The sequence below is a fragment of the Pundamilia nyererei genome, unplaced genomic scaffold (assembly GCF_000239375.1).
Source record: "Pundamilia nyererei isolate P.nyererei 1_Seehausen unplaced genomic scaffold, PunNye1.0 scaffold00253, whole genome shotgun sequence".
Lineage (NCBI taxonomy): Eukaryota > Metazoa > Chordata > Actinopteri > Cichliformes > Cichlidae > Pundamilia > Pundamilia nyererei.
In genome coordinates, this window is record NW_005187654.1 from 326,074 (window position 1) to 349,123 (window position 23,050).

Consider the following 23,050-nt stretch of genomic DNA (forward strand, 5'->3'; position numbering starts at 1 on the left):
TTTACTGTCTACATGTGTAAATGCATTGATGGGAGGATAAGATATCTGATCAGCAATCGGTCGATAATGTGTCAGATGAGTGTATATATGATCTAAATGAAGGAAAATTGTGATAAAACCCCTTCAGATAATGCAAACTAAAAAAAAAAAGAATTTTCCAAGTAACACAACTTAAATTGTCTGATAAATCTGTCAAATGTAAGAAATAAATGGTACATAAAAACACCTGCCTAAAACAGGGTCAGCAGCGGTAATACTGACACAAACACCAGAGCAAAAGTTCAGACAGATAATGATGAGCTATAGAGAAACAGCGCACAGTGGTGCGTGCACACGGATAATTGCTGTGTCATTTTCTAATTTAAGCTTGCAGAGCACGTGTATGGGCTGCATTCATACCCTCAGGTGAGTGGATGCATCTGTGTGAGCCAGTGAATAGTGTTATGTGGGCCTTCGGTAGGATACAAGATAATATGTTAGTTCACCTTTAACTGAAAGATTAGAGCCAAGTTAATCTGGCTTATTCAGTATGTTTGAGTATCAGGGCAAAGAAAACACGAGCTCGGAGATGAAAAACAAAAGCTGATATTGTTTTCCAGGAAGTAACATTGTGGTTTACGTAAGCTTGCCGCCATGGCTTCCTGCAGCAGTCTCTGGTGTGAAGAACAGTTTCAGTGCTCAACCTCTGAGGTCTTCACTGAGCCCATGTCTGTTGCAATGTTTCCTCAACTTCTGTGAGGCCTGCTGGGACAATAATGACCACTGCTAGTTTGCAAACTGCAAGCAGGTCTCAGATCAGTTTAAAGGAATAAAAGAAAGAAGCACAGACAAACCTGCCACAGTGGATGGAGGTGAAGCCTGCGAGAGCTGCACTTTTACAGAATTTCTCCATGAACGCCTGACATCTTTGTATGAGAGTCACCTGGAGCCTCCACAGGGTTGAAGGCCTGAAGAGAAAGACATGCTGTGCAATCTTAAGATCACTGTGGACCACAGGTTGCACAAGAATCGCAGCCTTCTTCTGGACTTGCTTAGCAGGACGGAGCGTGTTTGCACTCATTCTAGACTTTGAATGAAGAACTCGACCCATATTTACCCTGTAGCACAGATCCTATGGCTATAATCCTTGTAAAAGCTTAATATCAAGATATGTATTCTACACATTAACAGGATTAAGGTTCAAAAGTGGGCATTTCAGTCCTGTCTGACCTAAGGTAATATGTTCAGATGTTCAAACACTTTATGTTTTAGTAAACTTACATTGTGGTGTGGCTCATCTAGACAAGAATAAACACCTGAGAGGATATATAGTATCGGGGTGCTGTGTGCAGGAATAAAACAAAATAAACTGCAATGCTGATGCTCATGGTTGCATGATGCAATGGTCTGATGCGTTGTTAACAATTTTTGGGCTTCAAGGACTTTTGTAAAAGCTTTATGAGACAAAAGATTTGGAGTGAATAGTGTGAAGATACTGAATTTATTCTAACACACATACAACTTCCCCCCCCTTAGCTGTGCTGTTTCCTGTGATAGCCTTTGAAACTTTGCTTTTTTTGTACTGCCAGAGACACTGAAATCTAAAAGAGAACTCTGCAACAGCAAAGATAGTGGAACAAGTTTAACTTTTAGGGGTTAAAAAGAGCTTAAAAACATTATTTTGGCGTGAAGTCAGCAAACCTTTTAAGTGGTTTTTGTCAAATTTCAGTTTTTATGTCCCTGTAACTGTCCCCAGTAAATGCTTTAAAAGCACTTTAAAACTTTAAAAGCATTTTGTACTCTTTGATGTGCTGACTTTTGGGACTTGCAGTCAGTGAGCACACATATTTCACCTGGACACTTGATGTTGAAAGCTGGGACATTTGCTCTTTTCTCACTATTATTTTTAAAACTTATATTTTAAAACGATTCCAGTTTTGCAAACTAACCAAATAAACTCACAGTGGATAGAATCTGTGGGCTGTATCTATGAGTCACTGGTGAGTTTCTAGTGGTAGTGACATCAGTGGTTACCACCTTAGGCTGAGGGATTTTGTTTGTGCGAGGCTGACAACAACCGAAATGGGTGGAGCGGGTTTGTGGACTGGATACCGGCACGCCTCGGTGGCAAATGTGTGATTTTATATGATGTTTTTTAAGTAGTTACAAGCATTTTGCAGGATCACCTTGCCACAAAAGCTGAGCATGATTGAAAAGACTTTTACAAACTCTGAGATGAAAGAATGAAAGACGGGGAAAAGTCCTTTCAGACCTCAAAGTCAAAAGTAATTTACATTCAGGAGACTTGTTCTGGCTTTTCTCCCAATTTCATAGGCACTAAAAAGTCAGAGGTCAGAGAGAGCTAACAAGACACATTCCCTCCAGAGTTCCTCCCTTTCTGTGTCTTTGATAAAGTAAGTATAAGTGTGGAAGTTAACCAACTGCAGAGCTCTTCTCATTAATCACACAGAAAGCAAAGGAACCAGGGGGAGCTGTCCTACATCCCAGATTCACACACACACAAGCCAGACCCTTAAAATAACCGGGACCATCATAAATAACAGCACAAAACCTTTTTAAATGAAGCTGAATCATTACTCAACACTTCAGTGTTCGGCTCAAATAAGACCACTGGAAAACGGTAAAGGCTGAAGTGGTGAGAAGGGAAGCTGCACTATCTGTTGAGCAGCGATTGCTTTAGTCTGTATGTATGTTAATGGCCTGCAGGCTTTGCAGTGTTACTCGGGGCTTAATCTGAATTCGTGATGCGATGACAGTCCTGCACAGAGGGCAAATATTATGCCAGCTGTTGTTGCTCAGTGCATCCTGCCAACCAGTGACACACAACCTACTGCCAGTTTGTTTAACTCTGCTCTAATCAAAATCTTCCTCCTGCAGCAAGCCAGTGTCTCCTTGCTTAACATCGCCTGGGACAAACTAGTATCCTTCCTAAAATTCCCCAAAAGCGAGTATGGGAGCAGAGATTTTCAGCATAACTAATCAATGTTGCAGTGTTACATAATCTGCAAAGTGTGTTACATCTCTATTAGCGCCAAATTTGGTGATTTCAGGACAAGTATGAGCGACCATGGTGACAGAAAGCACACTGGGTAAACACAAAGGGTTTTTGGCAGGTTCCTCTGTCTGGGAATGGATGGAGTGCAAGCGATGGATACCTTTCTACTAAGATTTTTTTTCTTTTTAAGAGAAAGGACAAAAATGTTTCCATATGACAGTGACTTTCATAAGGTTAAAAAAAAATAGCAACAAAAAAGAATCTAAGTTGAATTGAATGAAAAACAGGTCAACAGCATAGCATTATTATCCTCTGGGGCCCACTGGGGCCAATGCAAACCAATGCATTTTAGCACATTACACCTGATCAAGACAACCTGCTGAAGTTCAAACTGACCATCAGAAAGGAAAAGAAAGGATTTAAGTGGTCCACCCTGATCTGCACACAACCATCTTTAGGCTTACAAATAACAGTCTGATTAAAAAAAGAAACTATTCAGTGTGTGGCAACTCTCTTGGTGAAAATGCCTGTTGATCTCAGAGGCAAATGGCCAGATTAGACACAAACCACTCATTCCAACCAAGGTACGCAGGAGTGTCTCTGGACGTACAACACACCAAACGTTTATTAAAGCACATGAGCTACAGCAGCAAAGATCACACCGGCTGCCAGTCGTGTCAGCTAAAACAAAACAGGAAGCTGAGGCTACAAGTTGTACTGAATTGCCAAAATTGGGCAATATAAGACTGATCTGTGCAGTCTGAAAAGTCTCTTCGGCTGTAATACTTGAATGGTAGGGTCAGAATTTGGTGTAAAAATTGGATCCATCCTAATTTGTACTTATAGTTCAGGCTGGTGTTGGTGTAGTGTGCAGTTTGGCACACTTTTGGGGGCTTTAATACCAATTAAACATTGTTTAAATATCGAAGAATACCCCACGTCCATCCCTTTGACCTCAGTGTTGCCTTCTTCTGATGGCAGCTTCCAGCAGGATAACATGTCATGTCAGAAAGCTTTGATCATATCAAACTGACTTCTTGAACATGACAGCGAGTTCACTGTACTCAAGCCTCCAGTCACCAGAATCGCCATAGATGTGCAGCAGCTGTGTGATGCTGTCATGTCAATATGGACCAAAATCTAAGAGGAATGTTTGCCACAAAGGACAGGAATCCATCTGTACTAACGTGGTGTACTTAATAAAGCGACAGATGAGTGCATCGTATTGACATCGGCTTGTGTTGAAGCACTCGGTGAAAGTCCTCGCGACAATAAATGACTCTAAAGACAAACCAGTGCTGAAATAGTATTTTTATTAAATACTTTCAAGATCCAAGTTTGAAGAATAACAAAGCTATGATGAAGACCAACTAACACTCAGACAAACACTTGATAGTCGTCAATTCATGGTTGTATTTCATTGTACATCATGATCATGCAAAAAAACTCCAGCATCCATGTGAAGGCTGGGGAGAAAGCGCAGCCCAATATTATATCATTACAACGCAGGGAAAACATCGAGGGCCTCATACCAAGCTACGGCTCCTGAATCTATTTTTTTTTCTTTAAATTTTGCTTTTTTTTTCAAATATTTTTCATGTCACCTATTAAACATTCTGGATGGAGGAAATTCATATTTCAAAAGATGCAAATATCATATATTAACACTAGCTCCATCCGTATTCCGGTAGGTACATGGTAGAAATGTGTAACTGAAACATGCATATAACTAGGTCTTCCCGCTCTGCTTCGTGACATGTGTAGGTCCCAAAAACCTGCACGCCCACACCAGAACTTTCTCAAAACTCCTCCCGACTGAGCAGGCACGATTTAAAACCACCAAGGGTAGATTAGATAAATAAATAATTTAGTCCTGATCAATATCTATCATTTCATCTTTACTGCTTCCCTCTTTTCCCTTTTTTTTTTTTTTTTTTTTTAAATTCCTGTGTGCGAGGGACAGTGCAGAACTCCAGCTTGGCAGATCGGCAAATTACCAAAACGACAAAGTTAACAGCAACAACAACGAAAGAACTCAAACCAGTAACACGGAAACAACAGAGAGAGAGAGAGAGGTACAAATAAACATCTCAAGAGCAGAGTCTGAACACAGAGGGAGGGGGAGGCGGGCACCTTGCAGGTTGGGGGGTGGGGACGGTTTCGGATACAACTGTCGCACATGGATGGAGACGATTAAGCAGCACGGCGAGGGCGGCGCCGATGGTTGCAGCAGCGGTGTGGATATGTTACACAGCTTAAAAACACCACCAGGCGTGCGCGTGTGCATAATATGATATGAAAAGATGGCTCACAGCATTGTGGGATCAGGACTAACGACACTATTATGAAGGTCTTCATATCTAAATATGCATCTATTAGGCTGAATTTGGGGGGAGGGGTGCTCAAACTACTTTTCAACCTGTTATTTTTCTTTTATTTTTATTCCCCGTCTCAAAAAAAAAAAAAAACCCAAACAAAAAACAGTCGTACGGCCATGGATCTAAAGCTGGTAGCCTACACAAGCGTGTGTATTCATGTTTGTCGTGATCGGTTGGAGAATTTAAATTACAGGGGAAAACAAAACCCAACAACAAATGTTGCTCCTAATCTACTCGGGGAGGTCACAGAGGTCATGGGGTGATTCCCACTGCCCAAGTGCACAGGATGAGTGTCTCTTAGATACATGTACATATATTACACTTTTCTACATATATCTATACATACACTGTATTTACACAGTGATTATAAACAAACCAGGGCCTTGCAGAAAGCAGAGAAACAGCGTGGGAGGGAAGGTTAAAAAAGAAACTGGTTAAAAGAGAGAAGAGAGGCGGGAAGGGATTAATGAGGGAGAGGCGGCAGCAGCAGCCCACTCTCTCCCTCCACTGCATATAGACATAACAGAACCTGCTAGCAGCTAAGGTTAGCTTTAAATTTGCACAATAAAAATCCCTCATTTTTAAAAACCAAAAAACAACAAAAACTCAGCTGCTTTAAAAAGGAGCCAGAAAACATAATGAAGCGAAAAGGCTCCGGTTATTCACAGGAACGCAAAAGGGATCAGGACGCTAAAAATGCAACAGAACACATACCACCCCCCCACCCCCACAATAACACAGTTTCCGTTCTGGTGAAAAAACAAACAAACAAACAAAATAATAATTAAACAAGCACACAAACACGTAAAAAGCCTAAAGTTCTACACTTTGGTGCGTCATGTTTTTGATATCAAGTTTCTCTGGTCATCGACTGTCTGACTGAGCCAACCTGATTTGTTTTTCCCTCTTAAATTCAGTGGGGGAAATAACAAACTAAAAATCTCCCTACATCTTAACAGCAACAGTCCAGGTAGTGAGCAGTTTCTACCCAGTAATCCCTAATGTGACCAAAATCTCAGCTGCTAACTTGACACTCCTCCCTGTTCCTCCGTTATTAGATAGTGAATATAAATGCTTGGTTGGGTTTTGGTGGTTTTTCTGGTACATCTAGTCATAATTTACACAGTATATTCATAACTCATACTCATAAACTGTCACAAGTTCAACTGTAAATCCTCTGCTCCCCCAGGACGTCTCATCTCGCGCGGGCAGAAAAAAGATGGCTGCCAGGGGAGGGACAGAGGGCAAAGACGCGCCCTCCAATCAGGCGCCAGATGCATGCATCATCCCATGGGGGCGGAGTCTTGTGTTCAGCCAGCCCCCAGCAGGTCAAAGGAGGGACAGGATTGGTTGGTATCGTGGAGAGGGATGCGATCTCGCCCGGCCGGGCTCCTGGCACTAGCCAATCCACGCAGAGGACGGACCTCTTAAACACGCTCGCTGAAAAAACACTGCCCCCCAAAACACACACTCCAGTAGACTGGAGGCTCAGGACCACTGGGAGGGGAGGGGAGAGGAGAGAGGATAGGTTGGTACCACAGCTGGAATCATCAGAATGTAAACAGTTCCAAGAATAGTTTGAGTTTATTGCTGGTTCTTATTTTTGTTGTTTCACTAAGTTTGTGTTTTTCTTACAACATCACAGTCAGTGCTGCTCCAGGACTATCACTGAAATGAACCAATCACATTTTTGCAACCTAGGGATGGCAGGTGTGTCTTCAACGCTTTCTGCCAGAAAGGCTTTTCTTTAACTTAAGTTCTTACTCCTGTCAAAGCATCTGATTTACTGATAACCATCTTCGGCTAAATCTAACCCAGATTTCTCTTCTTTTTGCTTAAATTTGCCATTTTGGTGGCGCAGCAGTTATCACTGCTGCCTCACAGCAGACAGTCCTGTGTTTGGACCTTGATAGGGCCCTTTAGCGTGGAGTTAGACTGGAGGCTTGTGCTACTTTGTGCTAGTTTTCTCCAGGAGCTTCAGCTTTTCCTGTCACTGCCCATCTGTGGCCAGATTCTTGATCTCAAGAGTTTGGCCACAGATGGGCAGGAAAATGGCCACAGATAACGGTTGATGATTAAAAATAAAAAATAAAAAAAATAAAAATTCGAATAATAGTCCAAGTCCTTCCATCATCCATCATCATCACTTCCTTTTTTCCTATCTTCCTTCCCAATTCTTCCCAAAACTTCATTTCTACCTTCTTTTCATCTTTCATCCCTATCAGTTTTCCTTCTTTCCTTCCCTTCTAACCTTTTCTCCTTTCCTTCCATCCCATAACACCAAACCAAGCCTTATTTAAGCCAGTTGAAATAGTCCATGAAGCACCATTAATTTGAAGTTGAGGAAACAACACCAACCTGGTGATATCAGATACACTAAATAAAGTCACATTAGGGAAAAACAATACAAGATTAAAATGATCAAGGGTCCAGGGGTAGTTTTAGGGGGCATTTTTGGTCTGCCTGCAGCAGAGATTCCCAGCTGGATGTGACTACTGGGATGTCTCAACATGTCTCAACATCTTTTAAATATTTAAAATTGTCTCCTGTGGACTATTTAGACTTTTCTGTAACCGATCATGTTTAACCCAGTAATGCAGAAACAAAAAAAAAACTCTTGTGAGGAGTAAGGATGTGTACCTGATCACTGTAGTGGTGCAGCAGGCGCTCCAGAGCAGTGGAAGTGGACGTTAAGCCACTTGCCATCGCGGCGATGCCACACTCTGGTCTCCTCTGATTGGCTGGAACGGGGGCGGCCGGTGGAATCCACGAACTGTGTGAGCCGGATGTAGGCGATGCACGCGGCGTCCTCGCCGATCAGGTGCACGTGTGGGTTGAGCAGGGTGGTATGCACGGGCTTGCTGTTTTTGCTCAACACTGCACAAAGTAGAAGATATGTCCATGGTCAGCAGCGACCTCCAAGCATGACAAAAGAGCTGCAGTTCCTTCAATTCATAATCGGGTCGTACCTGAAGTTTCCTCACGTTAAAAGGTGAAACAACCATATTTAAGCCTGGCATAAATTGGTGTGTATAGCTGATTTCCCCTTCATTTTTTAATGTAAACCGTGAAATCACCCATTAGTATTTATTAGGATGTAAACTGTAAATATTAAGGGCTTGGCTCACTGAAACTATTCAAGTCACTTCAGTGGACCTCTCGTCTTTTTATGCAACAGAATGCCATTTACGTGTATGTCAGTTTTCTGTGTTGATGTGATGCAACAGTCCATGAATGCACCATGCTAACAAAGCTTAGCCCTTCACCTTCTCATGCATACATGATTTCAGTGTGGCTGTGTTCATATTTCACTTACAGTCTATGGATCACAGCCCTCACTGGATACAGAGACACCACAGGATTAACTCACACTGACGGCCAAGCAAAAATACTCTTTGACTCTTTGACATTCACTGGGAACAATTCAGCTATTACTGGAAGAACATCTCGTCCCATAAACTGTGCAGTTAGCAGACTTGCCAGCTTTACCTGTAGGAGCCTACAGTGTACCTCACTACATGCTTTAATGCCTGGTACTAATACTGTATAGTGTATTCTTCTGTTATTTGTTTGTTTGCTTGATTAAAAAAAGGCTGAAATGTGTTGGTCAAGTAATACTACAAGAGTTGTCGTAGTTTTGAATTCTTGAGATCATTGTTCTTTTTTTTTTAATGCACTTTTATTTAGAATTTATTTTTTCATATTTAAATCCTTAAAATAAATATTTTAAAAACACAATCACAACCATTTTTGACAGATACTCGTCTTAACTAAGGGCTGAAGACTAGTTCAGGCTGTGGATTGACAGAAAAATGAGGGACAGGATGTGTATCATCATCATGGTTACATTTTCCTGCTTAAATCAGGAATCTTGACCTTCAAAATTCAACAATTTCCCTTTTATTTATTGGACATAATTCTGTTTACAACTAACTTGAAAGAGCCACCAAAGCTGTATGAGCGGAGCTTATTTTCTTTAAATAATGAAATGATGATGAGTTGCAGTTATAAATAGTCCAATAGTGGAGTTTATCCACACTGCCAACTATTCTTGCTATTTCCTAACTTGCCTGGCATTTCAAACCCCTTAAAATAAACGGTATATTATGCAAGTAAAGAAGAAGACTCACAGTTTTCAAAGTAGAATTTGTGAAAGTCCATGCCCTCCACCAGGTTTCCCAGAGCCTCTGGTTCGAAAGAGGTGAGTCCAGGATCGCAAATCCTCCTGAACATGAAAAAAACGAAAACAAGATGAGCCTGTTACCAAATTGCACTCGTTTTCACTCACAGAAAGCATCTGCTGCTTTTCACTTTTACACACAGTTGTACTCACGTGTAGGCATCGAAATCTCCATTGTTGATTGCTTCAATCAGCTGCTCCGTAATCTTGATGATCTCCTGTTTACGAGCTGCAGACAGAACAAGAGACAGAAAGAGGCAAACAGATGGCAGCTGGTGAGATGCCAGTTGGAAGGTGAGACAATAACAGTGTGGTGGGTTTCTGCACAATGACATTTTGTCTCATCGCTTCAGCTCCTGCCTTCCTTCACGCGCTCTTCCTCTGTGGCTACGGCTCAAGTCCCCTCTTTAACCTGGTCGCCCGGATCCAAAAGCTGCCTCGTCACCGGAGCTCGACCCCCATCGCCGTCTCTCGCTCAGCTTCTTGCCTTTGCTACGACACAACAACTGACTGAACACGACTCTCCGCTGTGAGCACACACTGCCAACCAAACAGAAGCAACAACTCTGCTAGTAGAGATCACAGCCTTCCTCACTCGAGGCCCACTTAGCTTTCTCCTGCTATGACCAACTGTTAGAGGCACAAGTGAGCAAACTTGCCAGACTTTGATGGTTTTATTCCCTCAGCTATTCCATGAACTGATTAACAGTAACAGTCTGATCAACTTCAATCCCTTTCCTCTTTAAGTTTCTTTATATGTTCTTAGTTAACATCTGTTCCACACCAAACAAGCCATGAACCTACAAGTTTACCATTTATTTATGCTAGTTGTTATTCAGTGTAAAGTGCCTCACACACTTTTAAAGTAACAGTAAAACCAAATGAAGAGATTACACGTGGTACAACCCTCCTCTCCACAAAATCAATCAAGCGATATTTTCTTGTAGTCGACAAATTCTATGAAAAACACTAAAACCAGCAATAAACCGAGAGCACTGCATTTTATTCTGTGCCTTAAGAGCTCTGATTTCTAAACCCATCAGTGAACCACACCGATGGGCCAGACGACATGCTTGGTTATTAAAATCAGCATGAGCGCTACAGCTTATCTTGACTCGTTTAGTTGTTAAGTTGTTCCTTCTACTTTTAAGATGAAAAGCAGATACAATACAGACACTCCAACGAAGTTTTATTTCATTACTCGGAGCACTTAAACAAATATCAACGGTTTCTAGTAAATAATCGCTAAACATCCTTTCACCTGCACTGTCAGGATTACTGCTACTATACAGTATTACAGTATTATCTAGGTCATTTTATGTTAGTAGTTCATAAAAACTGTGTTGCATGCCCCACTTCAGGGGAAAAAAAAATTCACACCTCAAAAACCACAATTTCTGTTACTAATGATGTAAAAAGTGAAATAAAGATCAGCATGACAGACACTTGGGAAATTCACATTTATTTTTGCTGTGAAAATTAAAATCATATTCATTCATTCATCTTATTCATTTTCCATGTTTTTCTCATCTATGGTGCACCCACATAATTTGAAAATCACTGCCATATCTAATGGCTGCCTATTACGATTTCAGGGATTATTACTAAGAAATTGTAGTTTAATAATACAATTTGCTATAAAAGTTCTTGCCATCTACTACTGGTGTAAATGATCTGGCATGTTTCTCTACATGTGACGTTAAAGACAGCTTTCTGACGCGATTCACTGAATTAAGGGGGCATTAATGTCTTTTTTCCCCCCACCTGACAAGTTGTATCATTACTTCAATAATAAGGCATGAACACACCTTTAATCACACACACCATCTGGCTGCCTGAAATACTCAGAAGGGCAACAAAACCAGAATAACCTCTTTTTTTTCAGCTGCTCCCTTTAGGCGTCACCACAGCAGATTAACTGCCTCCATCTCACACTATGCTTAAAGTTAAACCAGCTCTCTGCATGTATTCCTTCACTACATCCATGAAACCCCCTGCAGCTTCCTCTTTACCTTCTTCCTTCCATTCTCCAATATAGCCACCATCACTCTTCTGCACATGCCCAATCCATTTCAGGCTCGCCTCTCTAACTTCATTTCCAAACAGCTCATCCCGAGCCGTCCCTCTGACGTCCTCATTTCTAATCCTGTCCATTCTAGTCACTCGCAATGAAAATCTTAGCATCTTCAGCTCTGCCTCCTCTCTTTTTGTTAGTGTCACCCTCTCCAAGCCACACATTATAGCAGGTCTCACTATCAACTTTGGAAATCTTCTCTTTTAGTCTTGCTGTCATCGTTTTGTTGCAAATCAGGCTTTACTTCGGATTTTTGACCCGGGTGTTTAAGCTCATCGGCCTTCACTACTTCAACATGGAACTTAAATCAAGACAAGTTAACTGTAAAGAAGCAAAACTGGTGACCAGACAATTTATTTAGAACCAGCTTTAAAATAAATAAATAAATAAATACTCAAAAAAAAACAACACTAACACACTCAAGGAATGCAAAGTTTCAGCGAGCAGCAGGTAACAGTGAGGCGCTGGCAGGGAAAACCGAGTTAGTCAGTTAGTGCGGATGTGTTCTTACTCTGCTTAGTGTTGCTTTTAGCAGCGACAGTGTTGCTCCCTAGTGGAGCGGCAGGTATGGATGACTGTGAGAGTTCAGACTCTGGGCAGGAGCTGTTGCCTGTGCTGTTCCATGCAATGCGCTTTACGTCATGCGGTGGAACTGAAACACACAAGGGGTGGTCAACAAACAAAAACATGTGGATGGACAACAGACAAAAATGACAGAAATATGATCATTTACACATAACGCACACACACTTAGCTCATGCAGGGAAAAAAAGGTTGATGAAGGTGATGTGGGTTAGTACATTTGGTAGAATAAGAAAGAAACAGCTAACATTGCGTTTATGACAGACATGCAGATGGGTGACATGAGGACAGGGTGGTAGCTGGAAGCCAGATCAGTGCCGCTCTGATCGTGATGCTGTGCGATGTGGAAGTCAGTTAAATGCCTGCTCTGCTCACATCTACTCTACTCATAACGCTAATACACATTAACATTAAGCCTCCTCTGATGAACTGGAACACTGAGCAAAGAGACGATCGAAGCCATTGTTTGTTATTTGCTCAAGTTATGCCTGTGGTGAAACTTAGCATGTTCAGGAAGGAAGGCAGGAGTGGAAAATGCACACAGGAAAGAAGTTAGAAGAGGAGGAGGAGGAAGGGAGAGGGGGAGAGATTAGATTGTACTTTAGTGAAAGTTTGCCTTGCAAGAGCAGGAGGATGAAGAGAAGAGGTCAACAGACTAGAGGAAAGATGATAGAGAAAATTTGATTGGTGAAGAATGGTGTATTAAGAGAAATGGAAAAGAAATTAGAAGATAAAAACACACACACACACACAAAAAAAAAAGAGAGTACAGGAAGACTGAGAAAGTGTGAGGACGTGACGCTCTATGGCGTGCAAGGTTCCATTGAAGTCAGACAGGCTGCAAGGTCTGTGAGACTGGGCGACTACTTTAGGACGATCAGCCGCAAGGTAAGCAAGACTTCCTCCAGATGGAGCCGTCACATTAGGAGGACAAGGGGATAGATGTAGCAATCACCAAAAAAGAAACTCACACGCACGCGCTCACACACACACACGCGCGCACGCACACACACACACGCACACACAGGTTTCAGGGTTCCCACAGTGGCCCCGATGACAATAAAAATCTGTGTTTTTGAAATGACTTTCCACTATTAGAGTTAAAATGAGAAGAAAAGAAACATAAGACAAGGTCTGTTATTTTTTAAAAGTTTGATCAGAGCACAGTGATGTTAAAGGGGACCGTGATGCTTTTCCTCGTTTTCTGTCTGTTACAATAGTGGATGCTCATGATAAACAAAGTGTCATATAGCCAGAATAAATTATACGTTTTTTCCTACTCTTGGTTCTAGATGATATCAAAAACATAATTAAAACGGTCGTCTGATGCACCCGTCCCCACCGTCCACTGTTCAAAACCTTCTGTTTGCAAGGGGCAGCCAATCAGAAAGAAGTTAGCGTAAAGAAGGGGGGGGTTGAAATGAACTATTGATCACACAAAACAACATTAGCAGAGTCAAAGCATTAAAAACAAGATCGTGTTAAAGGAGCATAACAGGTTCCCCTTAAAGTGTCCATTAGAAGAAGTTACACAAGATCTGTGTTGCCTTGCTCTCACACAGCGAGCAAGAATGGAGAGCAGGAAGTGTGTCAGCAGTCAGTGTGCTTAAAAAAACCCAAACAAACAGCATGTTTGTCATAACTGCTGAAAGATTATTCCAGTTTATTACAACTTAATTTCAATAAGACTGCATATAAACTAACTGCTCATATCTGGAAATGCAGTGGCACTGTTGAGGTGAAATCCAATAGGCCAAAAACACAATTGACCGATTACCCAAGATGTAAAGCAGTGACTTAGTGATTTGGTGGTTTTCGAAGAGAACATGATGCTGATCGTGTGGTCACAGTCAGAAGACTTCGCTTGAAGCACTTATAATCTGCCTGTTTACTGTTTTTAAAATGATTGAAGCAGTTTGGGATCATCTTGACAGAGTAGAGCAAAAGGGAGGAAAATTTTTTGTGCATTTGTGAGTACGGTGAATGAAAGATTAATTAATTATTAATTATCTCAATACTGAAACGTCTCAATGGAAACCTGAGTCCAAGAAATAGTTTTGCTACTGGGGAAATAAAGATTTGTCATTTAATTCAATGACTTGTTTCTACTGGAATCTGTCATTTGTCAATGTGCAGCAAATGCTACTGAAAATAATAGTTTTCAGAGCAAGCTAGTGCTGTCGTGTCCCCATGATCCTGTTGAAAAACTGATTATTTAAGCCGTGTTACACAGCATTAATTGGAAAGCCGTTGCTACAAGATGGCCAAATGGTGTCGTTATGCTAAAACTACCAAACTAAGATAAAAAATGCAATAAACTGGAATTAACCTACAGAAATTTGTAAAAGCCAAACAAAGGTGAATCATTTCAAAAATCTAAAACCAGTGGGAACCCTAAAAGAAAAAAAAAGCTTGGTGGATCAGAGTGAGGGTGGGGGCTCAGAGATGTAAGACGTTATTGCTGGTGACTACAGAAAGCCAGGGTGGGGGGGGGGGGGGGGGGGGGGTGTTATGTCCTGGCCAGAGGCGCCCATATAGCTTTCCGGTTGCCATGGATAAACTTACTGGCAGGTGAGCTTTGAGGTGAGGGCAGAAGTGGGGGCATCTCCTCTGTAGCGCTGCCCTGACTCAGCGCCGTACTGTCCGCTAGAACACACATACAAAACGCAGCCAGACACACAATAAATACACACACGACAGACACAGTCAAAAGTGTGACAGACACGCGTCGCATCTCAGCACACCTGCCAGTCAGTACAGTCCAAAAATAAATAAATAAAAAAAACTCACTAAATGGGAGACAGAAAGAGAGAACAGGATAAAGGGAATAAAACACTGGAGTACCTTTCCTACCTTTCATTTCCTCCTCGTCGTTGGTGGCATTGCTTTCTGTTGATCCCTGAGATGCAGAGGAAAGAGACAGACACATGCTGAAATCAAACGCTGCCAGGATCCGGCAGGATCGAGCCCATCAGGTGCGTGTGATACTCTGCGTCGGGCTTTCAGACAGAAATAAAAACAACAAAACATACATCTCACCTTGACGCCATCGGGAGCATTGTGCACCACTGTGCTCTGAGATTCCTGCGATACAGAACAAGACAGTTAGTCCAAAATATTGTCCTCAAAGAGTGCCTCTCAACTGGATTTAAAGTGGGCCCCTTTACTTTTTACCTCAGCCAAAACTTAAACATCTTCACAACAGCTAGTGGATCCAAAACTTTCAAGAGTGCCCGTGGCAATGGAGAGGAGATACTTATTTTGAGCTGTAACTAATGAATGTCTCGTCTATAAAACACCAGAAAAGAGTTTGTAATTTCCCCAAACGCTGGTCACACACTAACATCTTCAGATGTTTGTTTAGTCTAAACACAGAGATGCTCTCAGAGAAGACGAAACACAGGGGAATCATTTGCTGAGAGCTCACTCAATCAATTAATAGCCTCATCATTTCTGGTCTGTTATCATTTATCAGATTTTACTGGAACTACACCGAGATAATGAAAGCATACAGCGTTATTGTTTTACAAAACACAGTTAGGAGAATTAAATGCATTAGCTGCAGTTTTCTGTTTTATGTGTGAAAGTATCATAAATATTACTTTGAAAAGGAAAAAAAAAAAGACGCAGATTCTGCTAGCTTTTAAATAACCTCAAAACAGACACCTGATACTTGACCCGAGACTTCACAGAGCAAAGAAAATGTGGCCACAGTCCCACAAGCACTGGGTCAAAGAGTTAACGTCCCATTTTAAACTGGAACAGTTTAAATACAACGCCCGAGGCTGCACCCAGAAGTACCACGAGATCTGGCAACTGTTTATCCCATTTCAGGACGGAGCTTCTTTCCTTTCACCACACAGTCAGTCCTTCTGTTTGTTTTCAATTCTGCTCATATAACCAATAAATGCATAAATTACTTTACGGAAGGAGTTTTGTACTTTTGAGTCCTGAGTGCGAATCCATAAATAAAAAGCTTAACTATTATTACTCAGTTTAAAATATTTAAAAAATACATAATAACAAACCCTCGAGAATGAGAAGCTGCTCAGATTTTGCTCAGTTAAACGGGTAATATTTCATGATAATTGCTGCAGGTTAACAGTAGGTTGATTGGCTCCGTGTAGTTTTACCGTGTATGCATTACATAACTGGGGAACTGCTCTTTGAGCTGATCATCAGTTTCTCTATTAGACGGTTTTTTAAACATAATATCTGTGTCTTTGGGGACCTGTACCTCCAGTTGAGAAGCACTACCAAACCAACCCGACAGTGTTATCCAACCACAACACTACAAGATGTAATTTAATGCATGCTAGTAAAAGCTTCTCAAAACCACAGCATGCTAGTGCTGGATTGGAGCACAATGGTCAAGTTTTTCACTACAATGAGGATGTCAATTGGGATGTTATGGATGGTGCGAGGTTAGAATGACAAAGAACAGCTGGCTAAAATATGTAGATGACAAAGAAAGATGTTAGGATGGGAAAAAGATAAGAAAGTAGCCGATTGAGGATTATATAGAGATATAAACATGGGGGCCATTACATAAGACTGAATTGTACTCTGATATTAACAGGTGGAGGTCTCCAAACGGGGTCTCGACAGCTTTACGAGCTGCCACTTTAGGTGCACACAGTCCTGCAAACAAGGTCATGCTCCTGTGGCTGACAGGGTGCACATGTGCACCTGTTTAGATTTTATTTTTATTTTTTTAACCAAATTTAAATAATTTCCAAAAGCGTTTCACCTAAATCAAGAGCACACGTGCACCACGGTTGGTAAGCTTATTGGGACAGGGGATGTTACAGAGCAAGATCTCCTGGGTGGTAGATGAAGGATGACAAGCAGATGATGGAGGATGAGGCCCAATGGGTTACTATGCAACTACTGAGGGAACAGGGGGGATTAAGAGGCAGGGCTGACACTGCGGCGGCCTACTGTACCATCTGTGCGTTCGTTGCCATGTTGGTGTCTTTCAGGGCATTGATGGCGCTCACTATACTGTTCTTACTGTTGTTGGTAGAAGGCTGGGACGAGAACGCAAACACTCAAAGTGAACACATACGTCACACACACATAGAGAAAGATGCATTAGAATTGAAACACGCCTTTCAGGAAACGGGGCTAATGTTGGTGGAAGCTCCCGGGCTATTGAGAGCTAACAGGGTAAATGAGAGGGTGAGTGCCACAGAATGGCCTCTAGATCATCCCTTTTACTGCCTCACTAACTCTCTATGCCGCTCCCACTTAACTACACAGAGTGACCCCTGGGGCAGAAAAGAAAAAGAGGAGTGGGGAGCGAGATGCTTAATAGCAGCAGAGGCTGATGGAGATTGCTGGGAAACAGAGCAGCAGACATTTGACTGAAACTGACTAAAGGTGAAAGAATAAAACCAGCATTACGGAACTAATATTTATAAATTATGAGTGAAAACGTTGGTTTAAAAAAAAAAAAAAATGTTAAAAACTTGTGGAAAGGACTGCAGGATTATGGGATCTAAAAACACGCCATAGAAAGAAACTCCTCTGCAGATATAAAACAAGGTCAATGTGAAAACGAAAAAAAAAAACAAAAAAAACACCTTAAAATGAATAATAACTACTGCACAACAAAAGATATTCATTGAAATAATAGGAGGAAAAGTGCGCAAAAGAAAGACTGTGAAAGACAGAAAAAGAACAGAAGGCAGAAAATCGAGGTCAGCTGACAGAGGAGAGATAGGACACCATGTAGCAGAACAAAAGAGGGCAGAGAGGTGATGAAGAGAACCTTACCTTAGCAGAATCTGACTTCTTGTTGAGTAAACTTTTGCATGCTGTGGAAAAAAGGATAGAAGGGGAGAGAAACAGGTAGAAAAGTTAAGATTTACTGATGATGATAGTTCGTTCGTACCTCTAACCTACGTTACATCTATGAATCCCCAACACCTCAGTCACTGTGACAAAGTAAGCTTAGATGTTTCCAAAGCACAACATGCATTTAATGGATTTCTCGGGCATTTTACGCCCCTTGGCTGTACAGGCTGCTACACTCTGCAAAACCCATTCACATCATAATCCATTCATTGCCATCTAGGGATATAAGAGAAACCTGAGAGCAAAGTAAACTTCCTCAGTCCATTTCCTGCCTGGAAGACCCCAGCAGATCTAGAAAGAGAATGATGGCCAGACTCAAACTGCCGCCAGGACTGACAGTGATGAGCTAGGTTAATGTAAATCATTGATTTCCTTTAAGGGCTCCAGTCACTTTTCCTCTCAGTCTAACGCTCTCAACTCTCTCTTGCTTGCTTTTCTCTTGTTTTTCTACCAACACACACAGGTTCCAAAAATCTTATCTTGAGTTTCTTACCTTCCAATAGGAAATTGGAGAGGGATAGAGGGGGAGGGAAGAGGGGGGAGGGTTGTAAGAGAGGGCTTAGTATTTCAATACATGAGAGGAGAGATAAGGGGCACAGCATTTACAGCAGCAAACAATATCAAGTGAAAACTCATGCTCCCTAATCTTGGCTGTTGCATTGATAGCAGCTTATACTTTGGCCTGGCCATGCAGCATCCAAAGGAGAAAATTTTTTTTTAAAAAATTTAAGTTTAATTTCCAGTTTTCATTTTCATTCAAAAACTAGAGAAAGGAGAGCTGATTGTTCACAGTGCAAACATCTGCTCTTCATTTGGCTACATCTTCTATCAAGCAGTCACCAGGGTGCTAATGTGACAGCATGGGACTACCACGTTCACATGCTCTCTAGCACAAATTTAACATGGCAAGATGGGTAGAGGTCAAGGTGACACACAGGAGGAGGGCTTCACCACTCGAGCAAGATTCTAGCTCAGTGATGAGAAAGGAAAAATGTGTTAGAAAGCATCTGAAGGTGTGTCTCCCGAGAACATTTAGGAGGAATTAACCACACAGGACACCCACATGCGAAAGGCAGCAAGGCAAAAACCGAATTAGAAACACAGAGAGATGCTTCAAACTCACACTTCTGTCACATTCTGCTATAATGCCATTAAAAGGAAACATCATGAGCAAACGGCCAAGCCTTGCCTCAGAAATACTCTACAGAGAAGTGCAAGGAAGCAGTTATAGGTTTGCAGTGATGAGTGACATCATCAGAGGACCAAAAGCCAAAAGCCAAGAAAAAGAAAATAAAAAACAAAAATCTTGATTATGGATGACTTAAAAGGAGGAGAGATGAGGAGTCCAATCTGGAGTGATGATGTCACACATATTTACAGAAACTTACAAAACAGGCAACTTGGTCCAGTCTCAGTGAAGGAGCCCACATTCGGAGGGCTTTAGCTGACAATTAAAGCACCACAGGCACCCCGAATCTCAGCGCACCAATCACACATCCTAGGATTAACACCCGCCTCCCCTTAGGTGTCTCAGGTGAAGTTATCTCCCCATAAACATTTTACCTTTATCCTGCCTACAAACAGATCCTATGGAGAAGTGTAGACACTGCAGAGCAAAAAAGATCCTCCGTTCTAAAAAGGGAGACGGAGAATCCAGTCTGCTCTACATTGCTTCTAATGTACTCAATCCATGGAGCCACCATTGGAATCGCCGACCTTCACCACCCATCTCCACCGGGCAGGATGAGAGGAAAATCTGATTTTAATACTTTCAAAACAATCCCTCCATCTAATGTGGCAGACTTGCTGCCACATTAGCTTGTGGGGTTCCTGTCTCAAGGGGGAACTTTGCTTTGAAAGTACTAAAACAGACCTTAAGAGAGGGAGTTGAGACGTGGGATGCCTTTAACCTCAAGTGATTCATCAGGAAGAAATGGTGATGTTTTCAACAGTAGCGGCACTGAAGTCAGCACTCCCATCCTCCGTCTCAGTTATTCTCCCCTCTAGCTCCTCAACATCCAACTTTCTTCCTTTGTCCCATCAAACCCAGGTCTGACGATGGCAGCACGCCAACCCAGCTCTTGCCGGCCCCCTGCAATGTGAGTTCCCGCCCCCAGGATACATGCCCCTCCTCATCCCCTGCCCCAGTCCGCCCTGTGCGAGCACAGAGACGTAAGGGGTCAGCTGGAGGTCAGGATGGAGCTTGCTGGAAGTGACGCCATAACTAAGTGAAGATGAAATGTGGGTTACGAGGTCACGATTGAATGGCGCTGATGTGTGAATGTAAAAAGCACTTTTTAGTGCAGGCTGACGTAAACTCAAGTGAAGCTTATTTACATGATTGCTACACAATACCCCTAAATGAGCAAAATCTGTGAGGGGATGCATGCTTGTGGGTGTGTATGTTGATGAGGATGCTTGCAAAGGCTGCATGCAGGATTTGGGGGATGGTGATGAGGGCCAACCCTGTCCCATGAAAGAAAATAGTTGTGTATGTAAAGAGGAAGTGGATGGGCGTGTCTCTGGGACGTACCTTCCTGAGCCAGTGAGGCCGTGGAGGAGGCGGCAGCAGCAGAGTTGGTATGCTGCCGGCCCACTATTGGATAGAAATGCTACAGTTGGGAGGGGCTAAGGAAATTATGCAGGTCGATCTCATGCTGTTCAGTCATGGGCCGAGAAAGCTACAGGGGGTGCTGGCTACAGCCCAGATGCATCTTAGACTTTGATACAAACGGGCCAAAGCAAAGACGTGCACCCCTGTGGATTCCTAGGCCCAGGGTTGAAATCATTAGCCATCGACTGACCAATTACTTAAAGGCTGAGAACAAGGCTTCAACGAAAACAAGTCACTCTCAGCAGGCTGAGATAAAAAACACAGAATCTTAATAGTCACCTGGTTTTATAACACCACACTTTCCCCCAAACATTAAAAAAGAAAAATCTCATTAAAGTCTAGGCTTCGTTCTCTCAAACATGCTCCATGGGCAGCAGAAAAGAGGGACACATACGCGCGCGCACACACATACACACAGGGAGAGATACATTAGCACAAACAAGGACATAACTGGCACCCACATATAATCTGGAACAGATTATGACAGAATATCAAATTTTAGGCTGCTAACATACATGATAATGCACTCATAATAATTCAGTAATACAATATTTCTATCATATCACAAAGAAGCTTCGTGTTTCAGTTCAGTTTAATGTTGTAAGCAAGCAAACTCCTGGGCGCACACAAAAACATTGTTATTTTGAGAATGAGTGGGTGAGCGTGCGTGTGTGGTGAGGGGGTTAAAAAAGGTGCAGAGGACTCTATCCACTTTCCTTCCTCCACTCCCTCTGCATGTGCTGCGTGGGAGGCTGAGGGCGAAGGGCACACCCACCTGAGAAGTTTCTGGACACCAGCATGGTGGTGAGAATGGCTCCCTGGAGGAGGAGGAGGAGAGGAAGGAGAAGAGAGAAGTGAGGGGAGGTATAATGAGAGCATGGCGTTTTTCTTTATTTACTTAATGTTGTCTGTAAAACTCTGCCTAATGTTTAAAATAAAAAAATAAAATAAAAAAACCTTGTATGCTGTCTGGGGAGATGCACCTTTAACTGTACATTCTCACATCTCAAAGCCCTATATTCCTCTATGCAAATTAATTTAAATGATGTGGCAAAACAAAATAGCTGATACTTGAGGCATGAGTTTGCATCAGTGGCAGTGAATGCAAACTACAGTAACTGGAGCTGGTTGACATTTAAAATGTTTCCAATAGAGGGGAAAAAAAGCAGAGGTTCTCAAAAGTGAAATGTTCATACACAGCAATTTAGAAGATCAAAGACTTTGGCAGACATGTGATCTCAGAGTTTGGCTGATAGTTTCGATGGTTGATATCAACCCCTCAAAGCAGCATAATTTACAAACCGAAACATTTTAAACCTCGCAATCCAAACTATATGTCGAAATGATATAATAGACAGGGCAGGTTTCAACAGCTTCACAGCAAATGACAATGAATGAGATGCACAGCACAGCGAGTTAAAATATTTTCAATAGTCTCCAAAAACAGACGCATAGAGTGAACTCGAGCTTTCCAACACTATTGCATTGTTACATTTTAGAAATAATCGTCCAAACACAAGTTTCCTTATTTTTGTGCTACGTTTCTATGCTCACACAATAACTAACTCATGAAATGTCACGCACAATAACACCCATATCACAACTACATTGCACAATTATCTAAGATACACAACAATATCTGTGTAGCTTAACATATAATACACCAAACAAGGGATTAGTTACTTATTCACTGCACTGTTGTATTGTTGTGTCTTGTTATTATTATTCAATTCAGTTCAGTTAATCAGTTATATCATCTTTCTCTGCCATGTGCCCCATTCGAGCCATGAAATGCTGACAGATCAAAGTGGAATGATGAATATTTTAAGAGCACCTACATCTTTTAATAAAAGTGTTGACTGATAGATCACATCTCCCAAGAGGAAGATGGTATACTTCCACGCTGATATTTTGTCCCAGCCCTTTAAAACCACAGGATAAAAAAAAGTAACCAATCAAGGCTGGTTTAAAGCCTGAGAAGCCTACCTTGAGTTTTCGGCGAGCATTGAACTTGCGGAGACATTCGACTGTTTCCTGTCTGTGCATCATGGACGCCACTGTAGAACGGTGCTGTAAGGGGACAAAAATGGAACAAAATAAGTCAACAGATTCTCAGGGCAAGTATGAATCCGAGTTATAGTTATGTGACGGCTTTAATATGGTAAATCCCTAGGTTTTTCCATAATGTACTCTGTGGTCATTTAGGTGAATACTTACGCAGATCCATGGGTGTTTGAGAGCCTGTTCAGCAGTGATTCTTTTGGCTGGGTTAATTGTCAACATCTGGTTAATCAGGTTCTTTGCCTCTGGGGTCACCGTGTCCCACTCTGGAGACGGGAACTGAGGAAATAGGAGAAACAAGTGATAC

At 41.9% G+C, this 23,050-nt stretch overlaps 1 protein-coding gene across 11 annotated transcripts in view; it reads right to left on the bottom strand.

Annotated features, from left to right (window-relative positions):
• Positions 1 to 6,130: 6,130 nt before the first annotated feature.
• LOC102207374 (calcium/calmodulin-dependent protein kinase type II subunit gamma) overlaps positions 6,131 to 23,050 on the bottom strand; it is a 37,910-nt gene continuing 20,990 nt past the window's right edge. The window contains exons 10-23 of one of the 11 annotated variants that reach the window (XM_005749697.2): positions 22,900 to 23,022; positions 22,669 to 22,752; positions 21,458 to 21,500; positions 20,602 to 20,664; positions 17,988 to 18,028; positions 17,156 to 17,239; positions 15,249 to 15,293; positions 15,054 to 15,108; positions 14,775 to 14,855; positions 12,139 to 12,279; positions 9,707 to 9,782; positions 9,504 to 9,598; positions 8,014 to 8,250; positions 6,131 to 6,870 (exon numbers count right to left, since the gene is read on the bottom strand). In XM_005749697.2, coding sequence (XP_005749754.1) covers positions 8,018 to 8,250; positions 9,504 to 9,598; positions 9,707 to 9,782; positions 12,139 to 12,279; positions 14,775 to 14,855; positions 15,054 to 15,108; positions 15,249 to 15,293; positions 17,156 to 17,239; positions 17,988 to 18,028; positions 20,602 to 20,664; positions 21,458 to 21,500; positions 22,669 to 22,752; positions 22,900 to 23,022 — 1,164 coding nt within the window. In that variant the 3' untranslated portion in view covers positions 6,131 to 6,870; positions 8,014 to 8,017. The remainder of the gene's footprint in view (positions 6,871 to 8,013; positions 8,251 to 9,503; positions 9,599 to 9,706; positions 9,783 to 12,138; positions 12,280 to 14,774; positions 14,856 to 15,053; positions 15,109 to 15,248; positions 15,294 to 17,155; positions 17,240 to 17,987; positions 18,029 to 20,601; positions 20,665 to 21,457; positions 21,501 to 22,668; positions 22,753 to 22,899; positions 23,023 to 23,050) is intronic. The other 10 variants (XM_005749698.2, XM_005749700.1, XM_005749699.2 and 7 more) reach the window with 10 other exon arrangements.